Source organism: Phocoena phocoena, chromosome 1 (assembly GCF_963924675.1).
Source record: "Phocoena phocoena chromosome 1, mPhoPho1.1, whole genome shotgun sequence".
In the NCBI taxonomy this organism is placed as follows: Eukaryota; Metazoa; Chordata; class Mammalia; order Artiodactyla; family Phocoenidae; genus Phocoena; species Phocoena phocoena.
This window is the reverse complement of record NC_089219.1, coordinates 112,937,115-112,959,105: the sequence shown is the minus strand read 5'-3', so window position 1 is coordinate 112,959,105 and position 21,991 is coordinate 112,937,115. Positions and strand designations below refer to the sequence as shown.

Here is a 21,991-nt window from a genome sequence, read left to right as displayed (position 1 = left end):
ACCTACAAAAACAAACCAAAACAATTAAGAAAATGGTCATAGGAACATACATATCGATAATTACCTTAAACGTGAATGGATTAAATACTCTAACCAAAAGACACAGGCTTACTGAATGTATACAAAAACAAGACCCATATTGTATGCTGTCTACAAGAGACCCACTTCAGACCTAGGGACACATACAGACTGAAAGTGAGGGGATGGAAAAAGATATTCCATGCAAATGGAAATCAAAAGAAAGCTGGAGTAGCAATACTCATATCAGATAAAATAGACTTTAAAATAAAGAATGTTAAAAGAGACAAGGAAGGCCACTACATAATGATCAAGGGATCAATCCAAGAAGAAGATACAACAATTATAAATATATATGCACCCAACATAGGAGCACCTCAATACATAAGGCATGGGCTAAGAGCTATAAAAGAGGAAATCAGCAGTAACACAGTAATAGTGGAAGACTTTAACACCTCACTTCCACCAATGGACAGATCATCCAAAATGAAAATAAATAAGGAAACAGAAGCTTTAAATGACACAATAGACCACATAGATTTAATTGATATTTATAGTACATTCCATCCAAAAACAGCAGATTACACTTTGTTCTCAAGTGTGCACAGAAGATTCTCCAGGATAGATCACATCTTGGGTCACAAATCAAGCCTCAGTAAATTTAAGAAAATTGAAATCATATCAAGCATCTTTTCTGACCACAACACTATGAGATTATAAATGACTTACAGGGAAAAAAACGTAAAAAACAAGCACATGGAGGCTAAACAATACACTACTAAATAACCAAGAGATCACTGAAGAAATCAAAGAGGAAATCAAAACATACCTAGAGACAAATGACAATGAAAGCACAACAGTTCAAAACCTGTGGGATGCAGCAAGAGCAGTTCTAAGAGGGAATTTTATAGCTATACAAACCTACCTTAAGAAACAAGAAAAATCTCAAATAAACAATCTAACCTTACACCTAAAGGAAACAGAGAAAGAAGAACAAACAAAACCTGAAGTTAGCAGAAGGAAAGAAACCATAAAGATCAGAGCAGAAATAAATGAAACAGAAACAAAGGAAACAATTGCAAAGATCAATAAAACTGAAAGCTTGTTCTTTGAGAAGATAAACAAAATTGATAAACCACTAGCCAGACTCATCAAGAAAAAGAGGGAGAGGACTCAAATCAATAAAATTAGAAATGAAAAAGGAGAAGTTACAACAGACACCGCAGAAATACAAAGCATCCTAAGAGACTACTTACTGCAAGCAACTCTATGCCAATAAAATGGGCAACATAGAAGAAATGGACAAATTCTTAGAAAGGTATAACCTTCCAAGACTGAACCAGGAAGAAATAGAAAATATGAACAGACCAAGTACAAGTAATGAAATTGAAGCTGTGATTAAAAATCTTCCAACAAACAAAAGTCCAGGACCAGATGGCTTCACAGGTGAATTCTATCAAACATTTAGAGAAGAGCTAACACCCATCCTTCTCAAACTATTCCAAAAAATTGCAGAGGAAGGAACACTCCCTAACTCATTCTGTGAGGCCACCATCACACTGATACCAAAACCAGACAAAGATACTACAAAAAAAGAAAATTGCAGACCAAATATCACTGATGAATATAGATGCAAAAATCCTCAACAAAATACTAGCAAACAGAATCCAACAACACATTAAAAGGATCATACCCCGTGATCAAGTGGGATTTATCCCAGAGATGCAAGGATTCTTCAATATATGCAAATCAATCAGTGTGATACGCCATGTTAACAAATTGAAGAATAAAAACCATATGATCATCTCAATAGATGCAGAAAAAGCTTTTGACAAAATTCAACACCCATTTATGATAAAAACTCTCCAGAAAGTTGGCATAGAGGGAACCTACCTCAACATGATAAAGACCATATATGACAAACCCACAGCAAACATCATTCTCAATAGTGAAAAACTGAAAGCATTTCCTCTAAGATCAGGGACAAGACAAGGATGTCCACTCTCACTATTATTCAACATAGGTTTGGAAGTCCTAGCCACGGCAATCAAAAAAGAAAAAGAAATAAAAGGAATACAAATTGGAAAAGAAGAAGTAAAACTGTCACTGTTTGCAGATGACATGATACTATACACAGAGAATCCTAAAAATTCCACCAGAAAACTACTAGAGCTAATCAATGAATTTGGTAAAGTTGCAGGATACAAAATTAGTGCAGAGAAATCTTGCATTCCTATACACTGATGATGAGAAATCTGAAAGAGAAATTAAGGGAAGACTCCCATTTATCATTGCAACAAAAGGAATAAAATACCTAGGAATAAACCTACCTAGGGAGACAAAAGACCTGTATGCAGAAAACTATAAGACAACTGATGAAAGAAATTAAAGATGATACCAACAGACGGAGAGATATACCATGTTCTCAGATTGGAAGAATCAATATTGTGAAAATGACTATACTACCCAAGGCAATCTACAGATTCAGTGCAATCCCTATCAAATTACCAATGGCTTTTTTTTTTACAGAAGTGGAACAAAAAATCTTAAAATTTTATGGAGACACAAAAGACCCGAATAGCCAAAGCAGTCTTGAGGGAAATAAACAGAGCTGGAGGAATCAGACTCCCTGACTTCAGACTATACTATAAAGCTACATTAATCAAGACAATATGGTACTGGCACAAAAGCAGAAACATAGATCAATGGAACAAGATAGAAAGCCCAGAGATAAACCCATGCACCTATGGTCAACTAATCTATGACAAAGGAGGCAAGGATATGCAATGGAGAAAAGACAGTTTCTTCAATAAGTGGTGCTGGGAAAACTGGACAGCTACATGTAAAAGAATGAAATTAGAGCACTCCCTAACACCATGCAAAAAAATAAATTCAAAATGGATTTGAGACCGAAACTTAAGACTGGACACTGTAAAACTCTTAGAGGAAAACATAGGAAGAACATTCTTTGACATAAATCACAGCAAGATCTTTTTTGATCCACCTCCTAGAGTAATGGAAATAAAAATAAACAAATGGGACCCAGTGAAACTTACAAGCTTTTGCACAGCAAAGGAAACCATAAACACGAAAATACAACCCTCCGAATGGGAGAAAATATTTGCAAACAAATCAACGGACAAACGATTGATCTCCAAAATATATAAACAGCTCATGCGGCTCAATATTAAAGAAACAAACAACCCAATCCAAAAATGGGCAAAAGACCTAAATAGACATTTCTCCAAAGAAGCCATACAGATGGCCAAGAAGCACATGAAAAGCTGCTCAACATCACTAATTATTAGAGAAATGCAAATCAAAACTACAATGAGATATCACCTCACACCAGTTAGAATGGGCATCATCAGAAAATTTACAAACAACAAATGCTGGAGAGGGTGTGGAAGAAAGGGAACCTTCTTGCACTGTTGGTAGGAATGTAAATTGATACAGCCATTATGGAGAACAGTATGGAGGTTCCTTAAAAAACTAAAAATAGAATTACCATATGATCCAGCAATCCCACTACTGGGCATATACCCAGAGAAAAACATAATTCAAAAAGTCACGTGCACCCCAATGTTCATTGCAGCACTATTTACAGTAGCCAGGTCATGGAAGCAACCTAAATGCCCATCAACAGACGAATGGATAAAAAAGATGTGGTACATATACCCAATGGAATATTACTCAGCCATAAAAGGAATGAAATTGGGTCATGTTTTGAGACGTGGATGGATCTAGAGACTGTCATACAGATTGAAGTAAGAAAGAGAAAAACAAATATTGTATATTAACGCACATGTGGCACCTAGAAAAATTGTACAGATGAACTGGTTTCCAGGGCAGAAGTTGAGACACATATGTAGAGAAAAAACGTATGGACACCAAGGGGTGAAAGCCGCCGGGGGCGGGGCATGTGATGAATTGTGCTATTGGGATTGACATGTATACACTGATGTGTATAAAATTGATGACTGATAAGAACCTGCTGTATAAAAAAATAAAATAAAATTCAAAAAGTAAAAAAAAAAAAAAGGAAGATACATGCACCCCAGTGTGTACTGCAGCACTTTTTTACAGCAGCCAGGACATGGAGCCAGCCTCTGTCCATCAACAGAGGAATGGATAAAGAAGATGTGGCACATATATACAATGGAATATTACTCAGCCATAAAAAAAGAATGAAACAATGCCATTTACAGCAACATGGATGGACTTAGAGATTGTCACACTAAGTGAAGTAAGTTAGACAGAGGAAGACAGTATCATATGATATCACTTATATGTGAAATCTAAAAATAGACTACAAGTGAACTTATCTGCAAAACAGAAATAGAGTTACAGATGTAGAAAATAAACTTATGTCTACCGGGTGGTAAGGGAGGAGGGGGATAAATTGGAAGATTGGGATTGACACGTACACACTACTATATATAAAATAGATAACTAATAAGGGCCTACTGTATAGCACAGAGAACTCTACTCAGTACTATGTAATGGCCTATATGGGAAAAGAATCTAAAAAAGATTGGATATGTGTATATATATATAACAGATTCACTTTGCTGTACACCTGAAACTAACGCAACATTGTAAGTCAACTATACCCCAATAAAATTTTTCTTTTTTAAGTATTCTTCATATGAAAAATGCAATAGGTTTTTCAGTGAAACCCATATACATAAGAGTACCAAGTATACAGTTGTCTGTTCTTGGTGGGAAAATCTAGCAGTTTTCTCACATGATTATCATATTCACAGAGATCATAACATTACATCTCCTCAGACATCAGCATTGCAAAAATTGGGGAGTGGTTGTTACAGATTCAATAACTTATCCAAAATGGCTCTTGTGCAAGGTATCAGTTTTACTTTCGCAGTTCCTCTTTGTAGTTAAGTCTCCACTCTAAGGTGGAGATTTTACACATAAATTTTTTTAAATCTTATAGAAATATAAACATTTGACTTACACAGTTGTGTTAATTTCTGCTGTACGCAAAGTGACTCAGTTATATATATACTTTTTCATATTCTTTTCCATTATGGCTTATCACAGCGTATTAAATATTGTCCCCTGTGCTATACAGTAGGACCTTGTTGTTTATCCATCCTATATATACTAGTTTGCATCTGCTAATCCCAAACTCTCAATCCTTCCCTCCCCGACCCCCACCTCCTTGGCAACCACAAGTGTGTTCTGTATGTCTGTGAGTCTGTTTCTGTTACTTAGGTATGTTCATTTGTGTCGTATTTTAGATTCCACATATAAATTATTACCATATTGTATTTGTCTTTCTCTTTCTGACTTACTCACTTAGTATGATAATCTCTAGTTGCATCCATGTTGCTGCAAATGGCATTATTTCATTCTTTTTTATGGCTGAGTAGTGTAGTATATCATAGTGTGTAGATAGATAGATACACACACACACACACACACACACACCCCCCACATCTTCTTTATCCTTTCATCTGTCAGTGGACATTTAGGTTGTGGACCTTTAGGTTGTTTCCATGTCTTGGCTATTGTCAGTGGTGCTGCTATGAACATAGCAGGTGCATGTATCTTTTTGGATTATAGTTTTGTATGGATACATGCCTAGGAGTGGGATTGCTAGATCATGTGGCAACTCTGTTTTTAGTTTTTTAAGGAACTGCCATACTGTTTTCCATAATGGCTGCACCAGTTTACCTTCCCACCAACAGTGTAAGAGGGTTCCCTTTTCACCACACCCTCCCCAACATTTATTGTTTGTAGACTTTTTATTTATGGCCATTCTGACTGGTGTGAGGTGGTACCTCATTGTAGTTTTGACTTGCATTTCTCTAATAATTAGCGATGATAAGCATCTTTTATCTGCCTATTGGCCATCTGTATATCTTCTTTGGAAAAATGTCTATTTGGGTCTTCTGCCCATTTTTCATTTGGGTTGTTTGGTTTTTTGTTACTGCGTTGTATGAGCTGTTTGTATATTTTGGAAATTCTTGTATCCTTCCACGTTGCTGAATTCGTTTACCAGTTTTAGTAGTTTTTGTGTGGAACCTCTAGGGTTTTCTTTTTTTTTAATACAAATTTATTTATTTATTTGTTTATTGGCTGCTTTGAGTCTTCATTGCTGTGTGCGGGCTTTCTCTAGTTGCGGCAAGCAGGGGCTACTCTTCGTTGCAGTGCATGAGCTTCTCATTGCGGTAGCTTCTCTTGCTGTGGAGCATGGGCTCTAGGCGCGCAGGCTTTAATAGTTGTGGCACGCTGGCTCAGTAGTTGTGGCTCGCAGGCTCTAGAGCGCAGGCTCAGTAGTTGTGGCACATGGGCTTAGTTGCCTCACGGCATTTGGGATCTTCCCGGACCAAGGCTCGAATCCATGTCCCCCACATTGGCAGGTGGATTCTTAACCACTGCACCACCAGGTAAGTCCTAGGATTTTCTGTATATAGTATCATGTCATCTGCATCTAAGGACAATTTTACCAATTTGAATACCTTTTATTTCTTTTTCTTGTCTGATTGCTGTGGCTAAGACTTCCAATACTATGTTAAGAGAAGTGGTAAGAGTGGGCATCCTTGTCTTGTTACACATTTTAGTGGGAAGCTTTCAGCTTTTCACTGTTGAGTATTATATTGACTCTGGGATTGTCATAAATAGCTTTTATTATGTTGATATATTCCCTCTGTACCCAGTTTGGTAAGAGTTTTTATCATGAATGGGTGTTGAACTTTATTGAATGCTTTTTCTGCATCTATTGAGTTGATCATGTGGTTTTTATCTTTTCTTTTTGTTGATGTGGTGTATCACATTGATTGATTTGAGTATGTTGAACCATTCTTGTGACTCTGGAATGAATCCAATGTGGTTATGGTGTATATCTCTTACCACATACATTTGTTTAGTGATTTCTGATTAAGTATCATTAATTTGATGTAAAATAAGGCCAATTTTATTTACATATATTGATATATACAGTATATTATTAATTAATATACAAAAATCTCCTTGTAATATGATTATAGCAACTAGAGCAACATGTTTCTAAGGGTTCAGAATCAGCTACTGGTTGGAAACCTTTATAAAAGTTTTAATTTACTTTTCTGTCAGAAGTATTTTATTGCCCTTATCAACTCATCTACAAAGATGAGGAACCAAAAGCCTTCCAACTCTCTGTCAAATTTCACATGGGAGACCTATAACTAGGAAAATCCTATTTTACTTTATTTCGTTTTTTTATTTCTTTTATTTCTTTTTTTTTTTTTTTATGCGTTACGCGGGCCTCTCACTGCTGTGGCCTCTCCCGTCGCGGAGGACAGGCTCCGGACGCGCAGGCTCAGCGGCCATGGCTCACGGGCCCAGCCGCTCCGCGGCACGCGGGATCCTCCCAGACCGGGGCACGAACCCGCGTCCCCTGCATCGGCAGGCGGACTCCCAACCACTGCGCCACCAGGGAAGCCCTCTTTTTTTAATTTACTTTTTGCGGTACGTGGGCCTCCCACTGTTGTGGCCTCTCCCGTTGCGGAGCACAGGCTCCGGACGCACAGGCTCAGCAGCCGTGGCTCACAGGCCCAGCTACTCCGCGGCATGTGGGATCTTCCCGGACCGGGGCACGAACCCGTGTCCCCTGCATCAGCAGGCGGACTCTCAACCACTGCACCACCAGGGAAGCCTCATTTTGTTTTATTTTATTTGGCTGCGCTGGGTCTTCGTTGCGGCGCTTGGACTTGTCTAGTTTTGGCACCCGGGCTGTCTAGTTGTGGCCTGCAGACTCCAGAGCGCACGGGCTCGGTAGTTGTGGTGCACGGGCTCTCTAGGTGTGGCGCACAGGCTTAGTTGCCCCGCGGCATGTGGGATCTTAGTTCCCCAACCAAGGATCAGACCCGTGTCTCCTGAATTGGAATGGGGATTCTTAACCACTGGACCACCAGGGAAGTCCCTGTAGGAAAATCCTATTACTTTAAAACCCCCATATTTGTCAGTGTTCCCGACCTGCCAAGAGTAACATTTCTTACTCCCTTTAAATTATGGGATTCCATAAGCCAAAGAATAAATAGCAGGCCGGTTTCCTGAGAGGACTGTATAGGTATCATTTATGCTTATGAAGTGTACGTCTTGTCCTTATTAGTGATCTTGTCATATAAAATTAAATAAGATTCTTCATGGTTACAAATTTGGTTTATCCAATTATATATCATACTGAACCTACATAATTTAACTACATGGTCATAAAAAGTATAGAAACCGTTAGGTAATAGAAAATTTAGTTGGTCTCTGCCACCAGTTTCTGATACAGGACTCCTAAAATCCCTATAATTTCCTAAGGGATAGGAAAATTTAGGAGCGTCTCTTGTTCTAATATTTGTCTTTGACTCTATCCCTGAAACAGGGCTCCCAAAACCCTTGTAAATTCCTAAGTGATAAGAGCACTATGAGCATCTTTTTTTTCTAAAAGGCATCTCTGGGTGGGCTCCTGGATGGCCCTTGGTCATCAGAAAGTCCAAGCCATGATTAGAAGTTTGGAATTTTCAGCCCCATCCTGCCATCCTCCAGAAAAGGGGAGAGGGCCTGGAAATTTGAGCTAATAATTGATCATGCCTATGTTAGAAAGCCTCTATAAAATCCCAGTAGTACAGAGTTCAGAGATCTTCCAGGTTGGTGAACAATTGGAGGTACAAGGAGAGTGACACACCCAGAGAGATAATGGAGACTCTACACCTCTTCCCACATACTTTGCCTATGCATCTCTTCCATCTGGATGTTCACCTGTATCCTTTATCATATCCTTTAATAAGCTGGTAAACGTAAGTAAGTGTTTCCCTGAGTTCTGTGACTGGTGAACAGCCATAGCAAATTAATCAGACCTGAGAGAGGGGGTAATGGGGACCTCCAATTTGTAGGACATAAGTTGTGGATAAACTGGGGACTTACTATTTTCAGTTGACATCTGAGGTAGAATGGAGGCAGACTTATGAGACGGAGCCCTTAACCTGTGGGATCTGACAGTGTCTCCAGGTAGGTAGTGTTAGACTTAAGTTAAATTTTAGGACACCTAGCTGGTGTGAAGAGAATTGGTTGACGTAGTGAAAAACTTCCTCACATTTTATTACCAGAGGTGTCAGAAGTCAAGTGTTCTGTGTAAAAGTAAGGTGATACACAGGAAAGAAACTCACAGTAGGAAAGAACTGGGTGTTTTGCACATAGGAAGGAAAATGGGTTTTTCAAAATAGGAGCATAAAAAGCAGTTTACCTTATATGTACACAGGCATACCTCAGAGACACTGCAGGTTCAATACCAGACCACTGCAATAAAGTGAATATTGCAAGAAAGGGAGTCACACGGAGGTCTTGGTTTCCCAGCGCATGTGAAAGATATATTTACACTATACTGTAGTCTATTAAGTGTGCAATAGCATTATGTCTGAAAAAACAATGTACATGCCTTAATTAAAAAATACTTGATTGCCAAAAAGTGCTAACCGTCATCTGAGTCTTCAGCGAGTTGTAATCTTTCTGCTGATAGAGGGCCTTGCCTCGACGTTGATGGCTGCTGACTGATCAGGGTGGTGGTTGCTTAAGGCTGGGGTGGCTAAGGCAGTTTCTCAAGACAAGTCAGCAGTGCAGTTTGCTGCATCTTTGACTCTTCCTTTCATGAATGATTTCTCTGCAGCATGCAGTACTTTTTCTTTTTCTCTCATGCAGTGCTCTTTGACAGCATTTTACCCACAGAACTTCTTTCAAAATTGGAGTCAGTCCTCTCAAACCTTGTCACTGCCTTAGCAACTAAGTTTATGTAATATTCTAAATCTTTTGTTGCCATTTCAACAAAATCTTCACAGCGTCTTCACCAGGAGTAGATTCCATCTCAAGAAGCCACTTTCTTTGCTCATCCATACGAAGCAACTCCTCATCGTGAAAGTTTTACCACAAGAGTGCAGCAGTTCAGTCTCACCTTCAGGCTCCCATTTCTAGTTCTCTTGCTGTTTCTACCACATCTGCAGTTACTTCCTACACTGAAGTCTTGAACCCCTCAAAGTCACCCATGAGGGTTGGAAACGACTTCCAAACTCCTGTTAATGTTGATATTTTGACCTCCTCCCGTGAACCACAAATGTTCTTAATGGCATCTAGAATCTTTTCCAGAAGGTTTTCAATTTCCTTTGCCCAGATCCATCAGAGGAATCATTATCTGTGGCAGCTGTAGCCTTATGAAATGTATTTCTTAAATAATAAGACTTAAATGTGGAAATTACTCCTTGATCCATGGGCTGCAGAGTGGATGTTATGCTAGCAGGCATGAAGACAACATTAATCTCGTTGTACATCTCCATCAGAGCTCTTGGATGACCAGGTGCATTGTGAATGAGCAGTAATGTTTTGAAAGGAATCTTTTTTCCTGAGCAGCAGGTCTCAACAGTGGGCTTTGTCAACAGATGTGCTGTCGTCCAGGCTTTGTTGTTCCATTTGAAAGAGCAGAGGCAGAGTAGATTTAGCATAATTCGAAAGGACCCTAGGATTTTTGGAATGGTAAATGAGCACTGGCTTCAACTTAAAGTCACTGGCTGCATTAGCCTCTAACAAGAGAGAGTCAGCCTGTCCTTTGAACCTTTGAGCCAGGCACTGACTTCTCTCTACATATGAAGTCCTAGATAGCATCTTCTTCCAGTATAAGGCTGTTTCATCTACATTGAAAATCTGTTGTTTAGTGTAGCCACCTTCATTAATGATCTTAGCTAGATCTTCTGGATAACTTGCTGTAGCTTGTACATCAGCACTCGCTGCTTCACCTTGTACTTCGATGTTAAACCTCATGAACCAGCCTCTGCTAGCTTCAAATTTTTCTTCTGCAACTTCTTCACATCTCTCAGCCTTCACAGAACTGAAGAGAGTTAGGGCCTTGCTCTGGATTAGACTTTGGCTTATGGGAATGCTGTGGCTGGTTTGACCTTCTATCCAGACCACTCAAACTTTCTCCATGTCAGCAATAGGGCTGTTTTACTTTCTTATCATTTGTGTGTTCACTGGAGTAGCACTTTTAATTTCCTTCAAGAACTTTTCCTTTTCATTCACAGTTTGGCTAAATGGCGCAAGAGGTCTAGCTTTCGGCCTGTCTCGGCTTAAGGTGTTGCCTTCCTCACTAAGCTTAATCATTTCTAGCTTTTCATTTAAAGTGAGAGACGTGCGACTCTTCCTTTCACTTGAACTCTTAGAGGCCACTGTAGGGTTACTAGTTGGCCGAATTTCAGTATTGCTGTGTCTCAGGGGATAGGGAGGCCTGAGGAAAGGGAGAGAGACGGGTTTGGGGTGGGGGCGTGGGAGACGGGGGTGGGTGGGGATTGGCTAGCTGGTAGAGCAGTCAGAGCACATACAGCATTTATTAAATTCACCGTCTTATATGGGCATGGTTTGAGCCTCCCCAAAACAATTACAAGAGTAACATCAGTGATCACTGATCATAGATCACCATAACAAATATAATAATAATGAAAAAGTTTGAAATATTGTGAGAATTACCAAAATGTGACACAGAGACAAGAAGTGAGAGAATGCCCTTGGAAAAATGGCACTGTAGACTTGCTCCAAGCAGGGTTGCCACAAAACTTTCAATTTGTAATAAAAAAAAAAACACAGTACCTGCAAAGTGCAGTAAAATAAGGTAAGGTGTGACTGTATATATAATATTGTGAACAGTTTTTTAGGTTAGACCAATCAGCATGTATCTTCTTTTTTATACAGAAATTTTATTAAGTTCTCCTGTAGGCTTATAATTTATATTAAGAACATTTACAGGATTTCTTAATTTAAGGCTTTGGAACAGTATACCAGTTAAAAAGTATTTAATTTCACTGTGTACAGCCATCACCTAATAACTTCAGGGTTATATAGAAAGATTAAGAAGAAAGAAAAGGTCTTTATTATACACTCATTAAAATATATTTACTACAGTTAAATCAATTTTATAGTCCTAGGTAATTCTTATTTTGCTGATCTTGAGTTAAACTGTCTGCTTTCACAAAATCATTTGTTTCCTGGCTAAAAATTTCCTGGAAATTCTAGCTCTGTCCCTTTTTACAGTCTAACAAGTATCTGTTTAAGGTGATGCTATCAGTTATAACGTACAGGGAAATCTGTACCCATAATCTTATTGCCACTAGTATCATTAGTCAAAAATAACTGAGATTGTCATTTACTGAGGGTTTTTTGATACTTCTTCCAGCAGTCTTAGCCATAAAGATTTAACCAAAAATTTCTCAGAGAATGAAAACATTATAGAAAGGTAAGACACTGACAATTCTCCATACTCTTCTAATGCATCCAGTAAAATATATGTTATGATTGTCACTAACTGACAAGGATTTCAAACCTAGGGAAAAAAAAAAAGTTCTTGATAAAGAGGATAAAGTTTTTGACAGTTACTGTTCCAATCAAGTATAGGAACATTAGTGTACTTTTCTCCAGTCTTAAAAGTACACAGTGAGACTTCCTTGGTGACACAGTGGTTAAGAATCCACCTGCCAGTGCAGGGGACACGGGTTCGATCCTTGGTCCGAGAAGATCCCATATGCCACGGAGCAACTAAGCCCATGTGCCACAACTACTGAGCCTGCGCTCTAGGGCCCGTGAGCCACAAGTACTGAGCCGATGTGCCATAACTACTGAAGCCCACGCACCTAGAGCCCGTGCTCCGCAACAAGAGAAGCCACCACAGTGAGAAGCCCACACACCGCAGGGAAGAGTATAGCCCCTGCTTGCCGCAACTAGAGAAAAGCCCATGCACAGCAGCAAAGACCCAATGCAGCCAAAAATAAAATAAATAATTTTTTTAAAAAAACAGCATTCACTTTATTAAAAAATAAAAAACTGTCAGGGACTTCCCTGGTGGTCCAGTGGTTAAGATTCTGCACTGCCACTGTAGGGGGCGAAGGTTCTATCTGTGGTCAGGGAAGTTCTGCAAGCCACACAGTGTGGCAAAAAAATAAATAAAAGCAAGTGTGGGAATAAGTCCTTGGTGTGACTTACCAGCTGTCTGGGAAACTTCTAAGATAGTTTGAGTATAAAAGACATCTTAATAGTTTTATTAATTTGAGTTTTGGGCCTAGATTAGAGTTGACAAGGTTTGAAAATAAGATGATAAATACCTAAAGCCAAGAAATGACTGTAGACAATATTTAAGATAAACATAATAGCATTAAATTAATGATTATTAGGAACACTAACTTTTTGTATTTTTCCTTAAATAATCATATATTTTTCTCCCATATGATGGTGGATTTGCCTGTTTTAATTAGATATCCTCTTATCCAAATGATAAATTATTAAAACTAATAATCTACCAAAGAGAGAGAAAGTTGGCCACAAATACTGAATTGGTTACATTTATAAATAGAACATTGTGAAAGGCAAACTAACTTCTTTTGACAATAAAGGCAAAAGAGTTTTTTTCATTTACACACTTACACATAGCACTGTAGTCTCATTTTTGCAACTTCAGCCATAGGCTAGAGTAAACACCCGTCACAGCAACTTTTTTTACTGTCCAGCCTACTGTAAGTTACGGCATTTCTGTATCTGAAATGGCTACTCTTCTTTCCTACAAGTATAAAGATTTTCTCCTGTGATTTGAACTGATAGTGGCACACAAATGAATACCACAGAAAATGCCAGGAATGTTCAGAATCTACAAGACAAACTGACAGAGACAACCAAATTCTCTCTCTTAATATACCACTCTTCAGAGCTCACACAGAATGGAGTATTTAAAACAATGAGAGAGCTTTCCATGTTGTTGTAACCAACAGGGAAATAAATGGTTATGTCTAAATTAGAACCAAAGTCAGACTTGGCTAAGAACTAGGAAAACAGTTTCTCACATGATTATCATATCCATAATGATGTCATGCGTCTTAGGTATCAGCATTGCAAAATCAAGGATAAATTTGAGTTTTATAGGGAATCAGTTGGTAATTGATAGGATGTATTCAAGGTTTCATTTATTTGAGGGCGTAAAACTATGCAGGTGACCCTGAATTTTTTTGTGATTTTGCTTGTCTGTTCACTTCAGGGTGCCAGGTATTTTCTTTCGCGACTACTGCCCCCTATATGCTTGCTTACCCTGTTGGCACCAGGGTAAAATACCAGTTTTACTTCCATTCCTTTGTTAGCTAAATGAAAACTTTTATGTTATTTCTTTAAGTAGTTTGGATATGTCTTGAATCTAGTAAGGTGTAGACCAAATTTTCTTTCATGCTGAGTGCTTGGTTCTAGACACAGTTGTTTTCTTGATCTATTTGACTTTGATGATGAAGAAATATAGTTTTTAGTTGGTTAAAAAATTCATCTTTGTGTTCACAGTCATTTTTGAGGGCCACGTTTTTAAAATGAGAAAAGTGGTCTTTAGATATACGTAGAACAGTCTAGCATCTTTCCTTTCCTTCTTTGTAACTGTCCCCCAAACTACTTACCACTGCCTTTAAACTTTTACATGACTTTGTTTCTAACTTTACCTGGACTGCTTCAGCCTCCTTTCATTTCTTCTAATTCTCCAATCTCATTTAAACTTTCGTCTTATATCAGCTATTTCCTCTGCCTGATCTTCCTCCATTTCCCAGATCCTCTCCTGAGTATCAGTAACATTTACATTCTAGCTTAATGTCACTTCCTTAGAAAAGCCTTCCCAAATTACTTGTTATTCATCACATTTTAATTATTTGCCTAGCATTTATTATTTTCTGGGTTGTTTTTTTTTTTCATTTTCTTAGTTTTTCTTATTTCCTTATTGTATATCTACCCAAGTAAACTATCTTTTTCCCCACTGTTTCTTAGTACTTGGAACAGGGCCTGGACTTAATGAGTGCTCAGTAATTGTTGAATAAATAAATGAATGATCCACTAGAAAGAACCAGTCTTCAAATAAGAACTAAAGCTTCTATAAATAACTTCTTTGGGTCTCAATTTTCTCATCTGCAAAGTGTGTATTAACATACCTACTTGTTACAAGATATAATAGACTAGACTTGTTTTTTGAAAGGTAGCATGTCATAATTCATGAAAGAAATATATCCACCTTGCTTTATTTACTGTAACTTTAAGCCAAAATAAAATCAGAGTCGACTGAATGAGGCTCTCCTCTTTCTCATTTCCTTTTTCCTCCCCTTTTTTCCCTTCCTTTTATGTATCTGAGAAATCTCTTCAGGTTTTGATCTCATAACAAACATTAGGAACGCAGACCCAGTAAGATGAGTGGAAGAGGTAAAAGCTGATGGGACATGGTGGAATAAAATAAAAAGAATAGTAAATGAATAGGAGTTTAGCAAGGAACTAAGGTTTTCATCTTGAATCTCCTTGCCAGCTACAAAAATTAAAGCAAGTCAGTTAGCCTTGTAGAGCATCAGTTTTCAAATCTGTAAACTAGAGTTAACATTTCTTACCTACTTCACGGGATTGACATAAATGATAATGTGTGAAAGCACTTTATAAACTATAAATCACTAACCAAATATAAGGCAGTCATTATGATCAGATCTGAAATTTAGGTTCCTTCTGCAAAACTGTTGGAGAATGTTAGTGCATTGGAGATGCATTGGAGAATGCATCTTATGTATAATTCCTAAAAGACAATTCCAGAAATTTGGATTTTAAAAATATACGAAAAAAATATATATATATACGAAAATACTTAGTATCCCTCCTCCCAAAAAACGGGTTTTAAGGTTTAAGCCACTGTTAAAACAAATACTCTTTTTTCCCCCATTCACAATTTTATTTACAAACCAGATATGTATATAAGTCAACTATTTTTGACATGTAGAACAAGTCACACAAAATAGTTCATGCACATAAACCATTTGTTATTGTTAATTTTCTTTGTCCCTTTTTGTAAGAGTCACAGGAAATGACTAGTTTGGGATCAGAATTATAGAAAAATAACATACTTTTGTAGCTACACTTTAAAAAAAATTATCACTCTAAATTGTGAATTTGGAATTTTGCTTACTTTATGAAATCTTATCTATAGCTCAGTTGGATTACATAAACATTTTTTAATTGATTAAAGCCCCCCAGTATTTTTGCATAAATTGCTGTGAAGCCAAGTTCATTCCTTATTATATTTATAAAGGTGATTTTTAACTCAAAATAGTATCGCATTCTCTTAAATTGAGTATAATTGACCTACAATACTATGTTAGTTCCAGAGGTACAACATAGTGATTCGATATTTCTATACATTACAAAATGATCACCACTAAAACAAATATTCGATAGAGTGATTTTTTTTTTTTTTTCTATTTTACCACAAAAGGAAATTTCATTGCCTCTCACTGTTTTCCATTCTTTTCTAATCACAGCCCAAAGAGCCGACTGATCCAATTAAAGAAAGAGAAGCTGGAATACACTCCGGGAGAGCATGAATATGGATTATTCCCAGCCCCCATTCATGTCGGTGAGTACTCAGTATACACAATATATTACTGAGAGGAAATGGTATTTCTTGAGTTTGGGTGAAATGTCTTTGTGTTCTTATTATTTCTACATCTCCAATGGGGTCAAGTCGTTACCATTTAATTATAGGTACTCTGAAGAATTTTGCAAACCCTTTTGCCATCTAGGGGTCAAAATGACGTAAATCTTATTCACCGGAGTTTCAATAAACACTATATCTGTAACATTTGATTCTCTAAGTAAATCATCTAGGAAAACCCAACTATTCATTACTTCAGTTTCAAGTGTTTTCTGTGTTCAAAGGGAGATGATTTGTGGATATGTAATAATCAAAGGAAAAGGGCCCACTGCTTTTTCTGATCGTTTATATGCTTGAAAATTGATCAAGATTTATTTATTTTTGGAGAAAATTCAAGTCTTTGTTTAGCATTTCAATAATAATACCTTCCAGGATCATACTGTTGAGCTTATCAGATAAGTAAAGTGTACCTAGAAGGCATCCTGGATTTCCTGGATTGACCTCATCCAATCCATCTACAAGTTCTGTTATTTTCGTCCTTGAAATATATCCTACTTCTCTTCAAATTCCATTGCCATTTTTCAAGTCCATGCCACTATTATCTTTTGCTCAGGCCATTGCAATAGCTTTCTGACAGATCTGTCCACTTCCATTCTTGCTCCCTTCCAATCTACTCTCCACACAGTAAAAAGGGAAATGATTTTATAACTTAAACTAAATCGTTCTTAAAACCTTTCAGTGGCTCACCATTAAACTATAAACTCCTTACCCCAACTCTTGAGAATGATCTGGTTCCTGACTACCTCATTTTTCTGCCTCTGTTGTTTCCCATATTTCCCTTATAATCACTGTATTGTGTGTCATGCTGGCCTTCTTTCAGATTCTAGGCCATACCAAACTCTTTCCAACCAAAAGACCATTATGCTTATTATTACCATTGCCTGCAAAGCTCTTCTTCAAACTTCCCATGGATTTCTTCTCATCCTTTGAGGATGAGCTAAATGTCAGTACCAGCTTAAATATTATTTTCTTTAAAATTTTTTGCTGATTATCCTACAAAAGAGGGTTCCTTCCTCTATATCAAGTCTGTATCACAGCACCCTGTTTGCTTCTTTCTATAATCTATAATTACTATATTTGTTTACTCATTTAGTAATGTCTCCTCCACCAGATTATAAGCTCTAGGAGCACAGGATCATTTGTCTTTCTTATTCTCCTTTGATTTCCCCATGCTTCGTACATAATAGAAGTTTAACAAATATTGGTTATACAGTGAAAGAAAAGGAGAAATTAGAATACATAATTGAATATAGGATGAGAATTTTTTTTTCCAGGAACAGCTTATTTGTGTAGTAGATGTTGATCCAGTGCTTTTAGTGTTCTCTTCAACTATGACTCTTGACTCTCTTGACTATGGGGCTTTTCTGTGTGTTATGATTATCTAGTTCCTTTTTTCTCCCCAGAGGGCCCAGCACCAGCAATGTATTTAAAGCAACAGGGGTAGACAAGTTCTGCAATAAAGATTTGTTTGCTTTAATTATTCTGTATTGGGTGGCTAGAGAATAGTTTAAGTACAACAAGCATTACAAGGTTTAATTCTCAGCTAGATAACTGTACTATTGCTTACTTTAAAAAAGTAAGAGTAAATTCCGTATTCTCTGGGCTTAGTGCCAAAGCTCTTTTGAAAGAGCCTTTTGTTTTTAGTAGTGAGGTCATAGCAGTGGAAGAAGGTTCTCAGCAGATTTAGCTATTTCCTAGAACGTGCTAATGATAAATAGGCTTTGAAAATAAGAGGTAATTTTAAAAATTCTGTGTAAAGGAAAACATGACCATTTTGGTCTCACTGGTTTTGCTCTGGATGGGAAATTGGCTAATTCATAACTCAAATTTTGGAAAGAAGCTCTGACTATTCAAGGGGGTGATAGAGTCAGTTAATTCCAAGGGAGATGAGATGAATAATGGATAGGCCAATATTTCTGTCACATATCTGGCATGAATAGTGGTTAGGAGGTCCAGAATGGAAATCCCTTAATTTAAATAAAGGTTTTCTCTCTCTAAATCCCCACTTTAGTCTCTTATACTAAGACTAATCTGTACTCAGTGGTCTGCAAATAAAGTAAATAATGGAAAAACCTATCCAAGTAGTGGGCCTTTTTTCTTGTGAAACAAGACATAAAATCAGGCTGTTACAGGATAAAAATTTTTTTTCTGGACAGTGCTGTTTTGTTGTTCAGATAATAATTTATGATTAGGATAGGGAGGGAGGCCAGTCAGCTGTTTCAAACAGGTCACATCCAGTATCATGTAAACAAAGAGCCTGACTTTGAGTCAGCCAGGCCTAGGTTCATCTCTGTCTTTGGGATATTAGTTATGTGAATAAAATAGTTATACAGATAAAATAATAATGCATCTTATCATCAATGGAGTCATTCAATAAATGGAAGGTAATACTTATTTTTTAATTTTTAATGAAATCAGGTTTCTTTATCTCTTTAGAGAAATGCACTTCAAAAAAATTTACTTTTGGGCTTCCCTGGTGGCCCAGTGGTTGAGAGTCCGCCTGCCAATGCAGGGGACACGGGTTCGTGCCCCGGTCCGGGAAGATCCTACATGTCGCGGAGTGGCTGGGCCCGTGAGCCATGGCCGCTGAGCCTGTGGGTCCGGAGCCTGTGCTCTGCAACAGGAGAGGCCACAACAGTGAGAGGCCCGCATACTGCAAAAAAAAAAATTTACTTTTTATGATAAATACTCATTTATCAAACTGTATATTATACCTTTACATTTTTAGTCAATTGATTTTTTACAACAGTGCCACAACAGTTCAATGAGGAAAGCATGGTCTTTTCAACAGATGGTTAGTTACTGTGATAGCTGAATATGCACATACAAAAGGATAAAGTAACTCAAAATGGATCATCAACCTAAATATAAGAGCTAAAATTATAAAACTCTTAGAAGAAAGCATAAGAGTAAATCTTTGTGACCTTGGATTAGGTAATAATTTCTTAGGTGTCTGACACCAAAATCATGTACAACAAAAGAAAAAAAGAGACAAATTGAACTTCATCAATATTTAAAACTTTTGTGCTTCAAAGAACACCATCAAGAAGCTGAAACAACCCACAGAAAGGGAGAAGCATTTTCAAATCATATATCAAGTAAGAGACTTGTATCCAGAAACCCATATATATAAAGAACTGTTATAATTCAATAATAAAAAGACAAACAACAGAATCTTTTCAAGAGTAAATGATTTGAATTGATCTTTCTCCAGAAAAAGATAGAGAAATGGTCAATAAGCACATGAAAAGATGCTCAACATCATTAGTCATTAGGGAAATGGATATCAAAACCATAATGAGATTATCACTTCACACCCACTGGGATGGCTTTAATTAAAGGATTAATGAGGGTGTGAAGAAACTGGAACCCTCATACATTGCTGGTAAGAATGTGAAGTGGTGTAAACCTCTTTGGGAAACATTTTAGTAGTTCCCAACAAGTTAATCACAGATTTAATATAAGACCTAGCAATACTGCTGCTTAGATACATACCCAAAAGAATTGAAAACATACATCCAAAGGACTTCCCTAGTGGTCCAATGGTTAGGATCCTGTGCTTCCACTTGGGGCGGGGGGAGTGGTGTATGATCCTTGGTCAGGGAACTGGAATCTCGCATGCCGTGCGTAAACAAAATGTGATATATCTTGCACAATGGAATGTTATTGGGCAATAACAAGAAATTAAGTACTGAGACATGTGACAACATGGGTGAACCGTGAAAACATTATGCTTTGTGAAAGAAGACAGTCACACACACAAAAAAAAGAAGACAGTCACAAAACACCACGTGTTTTATGATTCCATTTATATGAAATGTCCAGAATAGGCAAATACATAGAAACACAAAGTAGATGAATGGTTTCCAGGGACTGGGGGTAGGGGAGAATGTGGAGTGACTGCTAATGGGTACAAGGTTTCTTTTGGGGATGACGAAAATGTTCCCAAATAATGTTGATTATATTAGTCAGAGGTCTCCAAGGAAACAACCAATAAGATATATAGGGAGAAAGGTTTATTTTAAGGACTTGGCTTACGCAGTTGTGGAGGCTAGCAAGTCCAAAATCTGCAAGGTAGGCTGGCAGCATGGAGACCCAGGAAAAAGTTGATCTTGCAGCTCAAGGAGTCTGAAGGCAGTCTACTGACAGAATTCAGTCTATGGAAGTCAGTCTTTATTCTTTTGAGGCCTTCATCTGATTGGACGAATTCTACCCACATTATGGAGAATAATCTGCTTTCCTTGGAGTCTTTTGATTTGCATGTTAATCTCATCCAAAAAATACTTTGACAGACACATCTAGAATCATGTTTAACCAAATATCTGGGTACTGTGATCCAGCCAAGTTGACACATAAAATTAACCATCCTGTAGTGATGGCTACACACTCCATATACTAAAACCCACTGAATAGTACATTTTAAAAAGTTGAATTTTATGGTATGTGAATTTTGCCCCAATAAAGCTGTAATTTTGAAAATGTATATTTATGTTGGTTTGGTCAGGCATATATTTATAAAAATTACAGTGATTATACAATGCAAAAGAAAATTTTTAATGCTTTGAGGTTTATGTTCACAGATACTTTAAGTGTTAAACACTTTTTTGTAGAGTAGGAGGATAGATTGTTCAATAAAAGAATTTCAAGCAAAGAAAACATATAATATTAAGATAAAATTCTCCAGAATAAGTGAAATAGAAATAATGTTCAAGGATAAAAAGAAATGATTTAATTTTCTAAATGTTAAAGAAGGGAGTATTCCTTTTTTAATGAATAGTGATAAGTATTAAATCCCTATGGTATGCAGTTTCATCATTTTTAAACGCTATAACCAAATATTACATCATTTGCAACTGTTTAAACTTTACATTTAAAAATGCATAAGGGAGGGCTTCCCTTGTGACGCAGTGGTTGAGAATCCGCCTGCCGATGCAGGGGATGCGGGTTCGTGCCCCGGTCCGGGAAGATCCCACATGCCGCGGAGCGGCTAGGCCCGTGAGCCATGGCCGCTGAGCCTGCGCGTCCGGAGCCTGTGCTCCGCAACGGGAGAGGCCAGAACAGTGAGAGGCCTGCGTATTGCAAAGGAAAAAAAAAAGAATGAAAATGCATAAGGGGATTCATAGTTTTTCAAAAATCTTCTGGGGAGTATGAAAACAAAAAAAATGAAGACATAGGCTTTCACATTTGGCTTCTGGCCTCAGTTAGGCCTTGAGTCAAATTCCACCTCCAACACTTACTAGCTGTGTGATCCTGGGCAACCTGACACATCTCAAGGCCTCAAATTCTTTTTTTTAGGCCTCAAATTCTTTAGTGTAAAATAGAAATTAGTATGAATATTAAATAAAATAATGCATGTAAAATACTTAGCACAGTACCTAACAGAGTAATCATTCAATAACTGGTAATTACTGAATTGAAGTTGTTTTTGCAGTAGACTTATCAGTCAGCAAGAATCCATTACTTAGT

At 37.5% G+C, this 21,991-nt stretch overlaps 1 protein-coding gene across 1 annotated transcript in view; it reads left to right on the top strand.

The window, feature by feature from the left end:
* ASH1L (ASH1 like histone lysine methyltransferase) overlaps positions 1 to 21,991 on the top strand; it is a 217,459-nt gene that overhangs the window by 130,256 nt on the left and 65,212 nt on the right. The window contains exon 8 of the mRNA XM_065878757.1: positions 16,353 to 16,447. Coding sequence (XP_065734829.1) covers positions 16,353 to 16,447 — 95 coding nt within the window. The remainder of the gene's footprint in view (positions 1 to 16,352; positions 16,448 to 21,991) is intronic.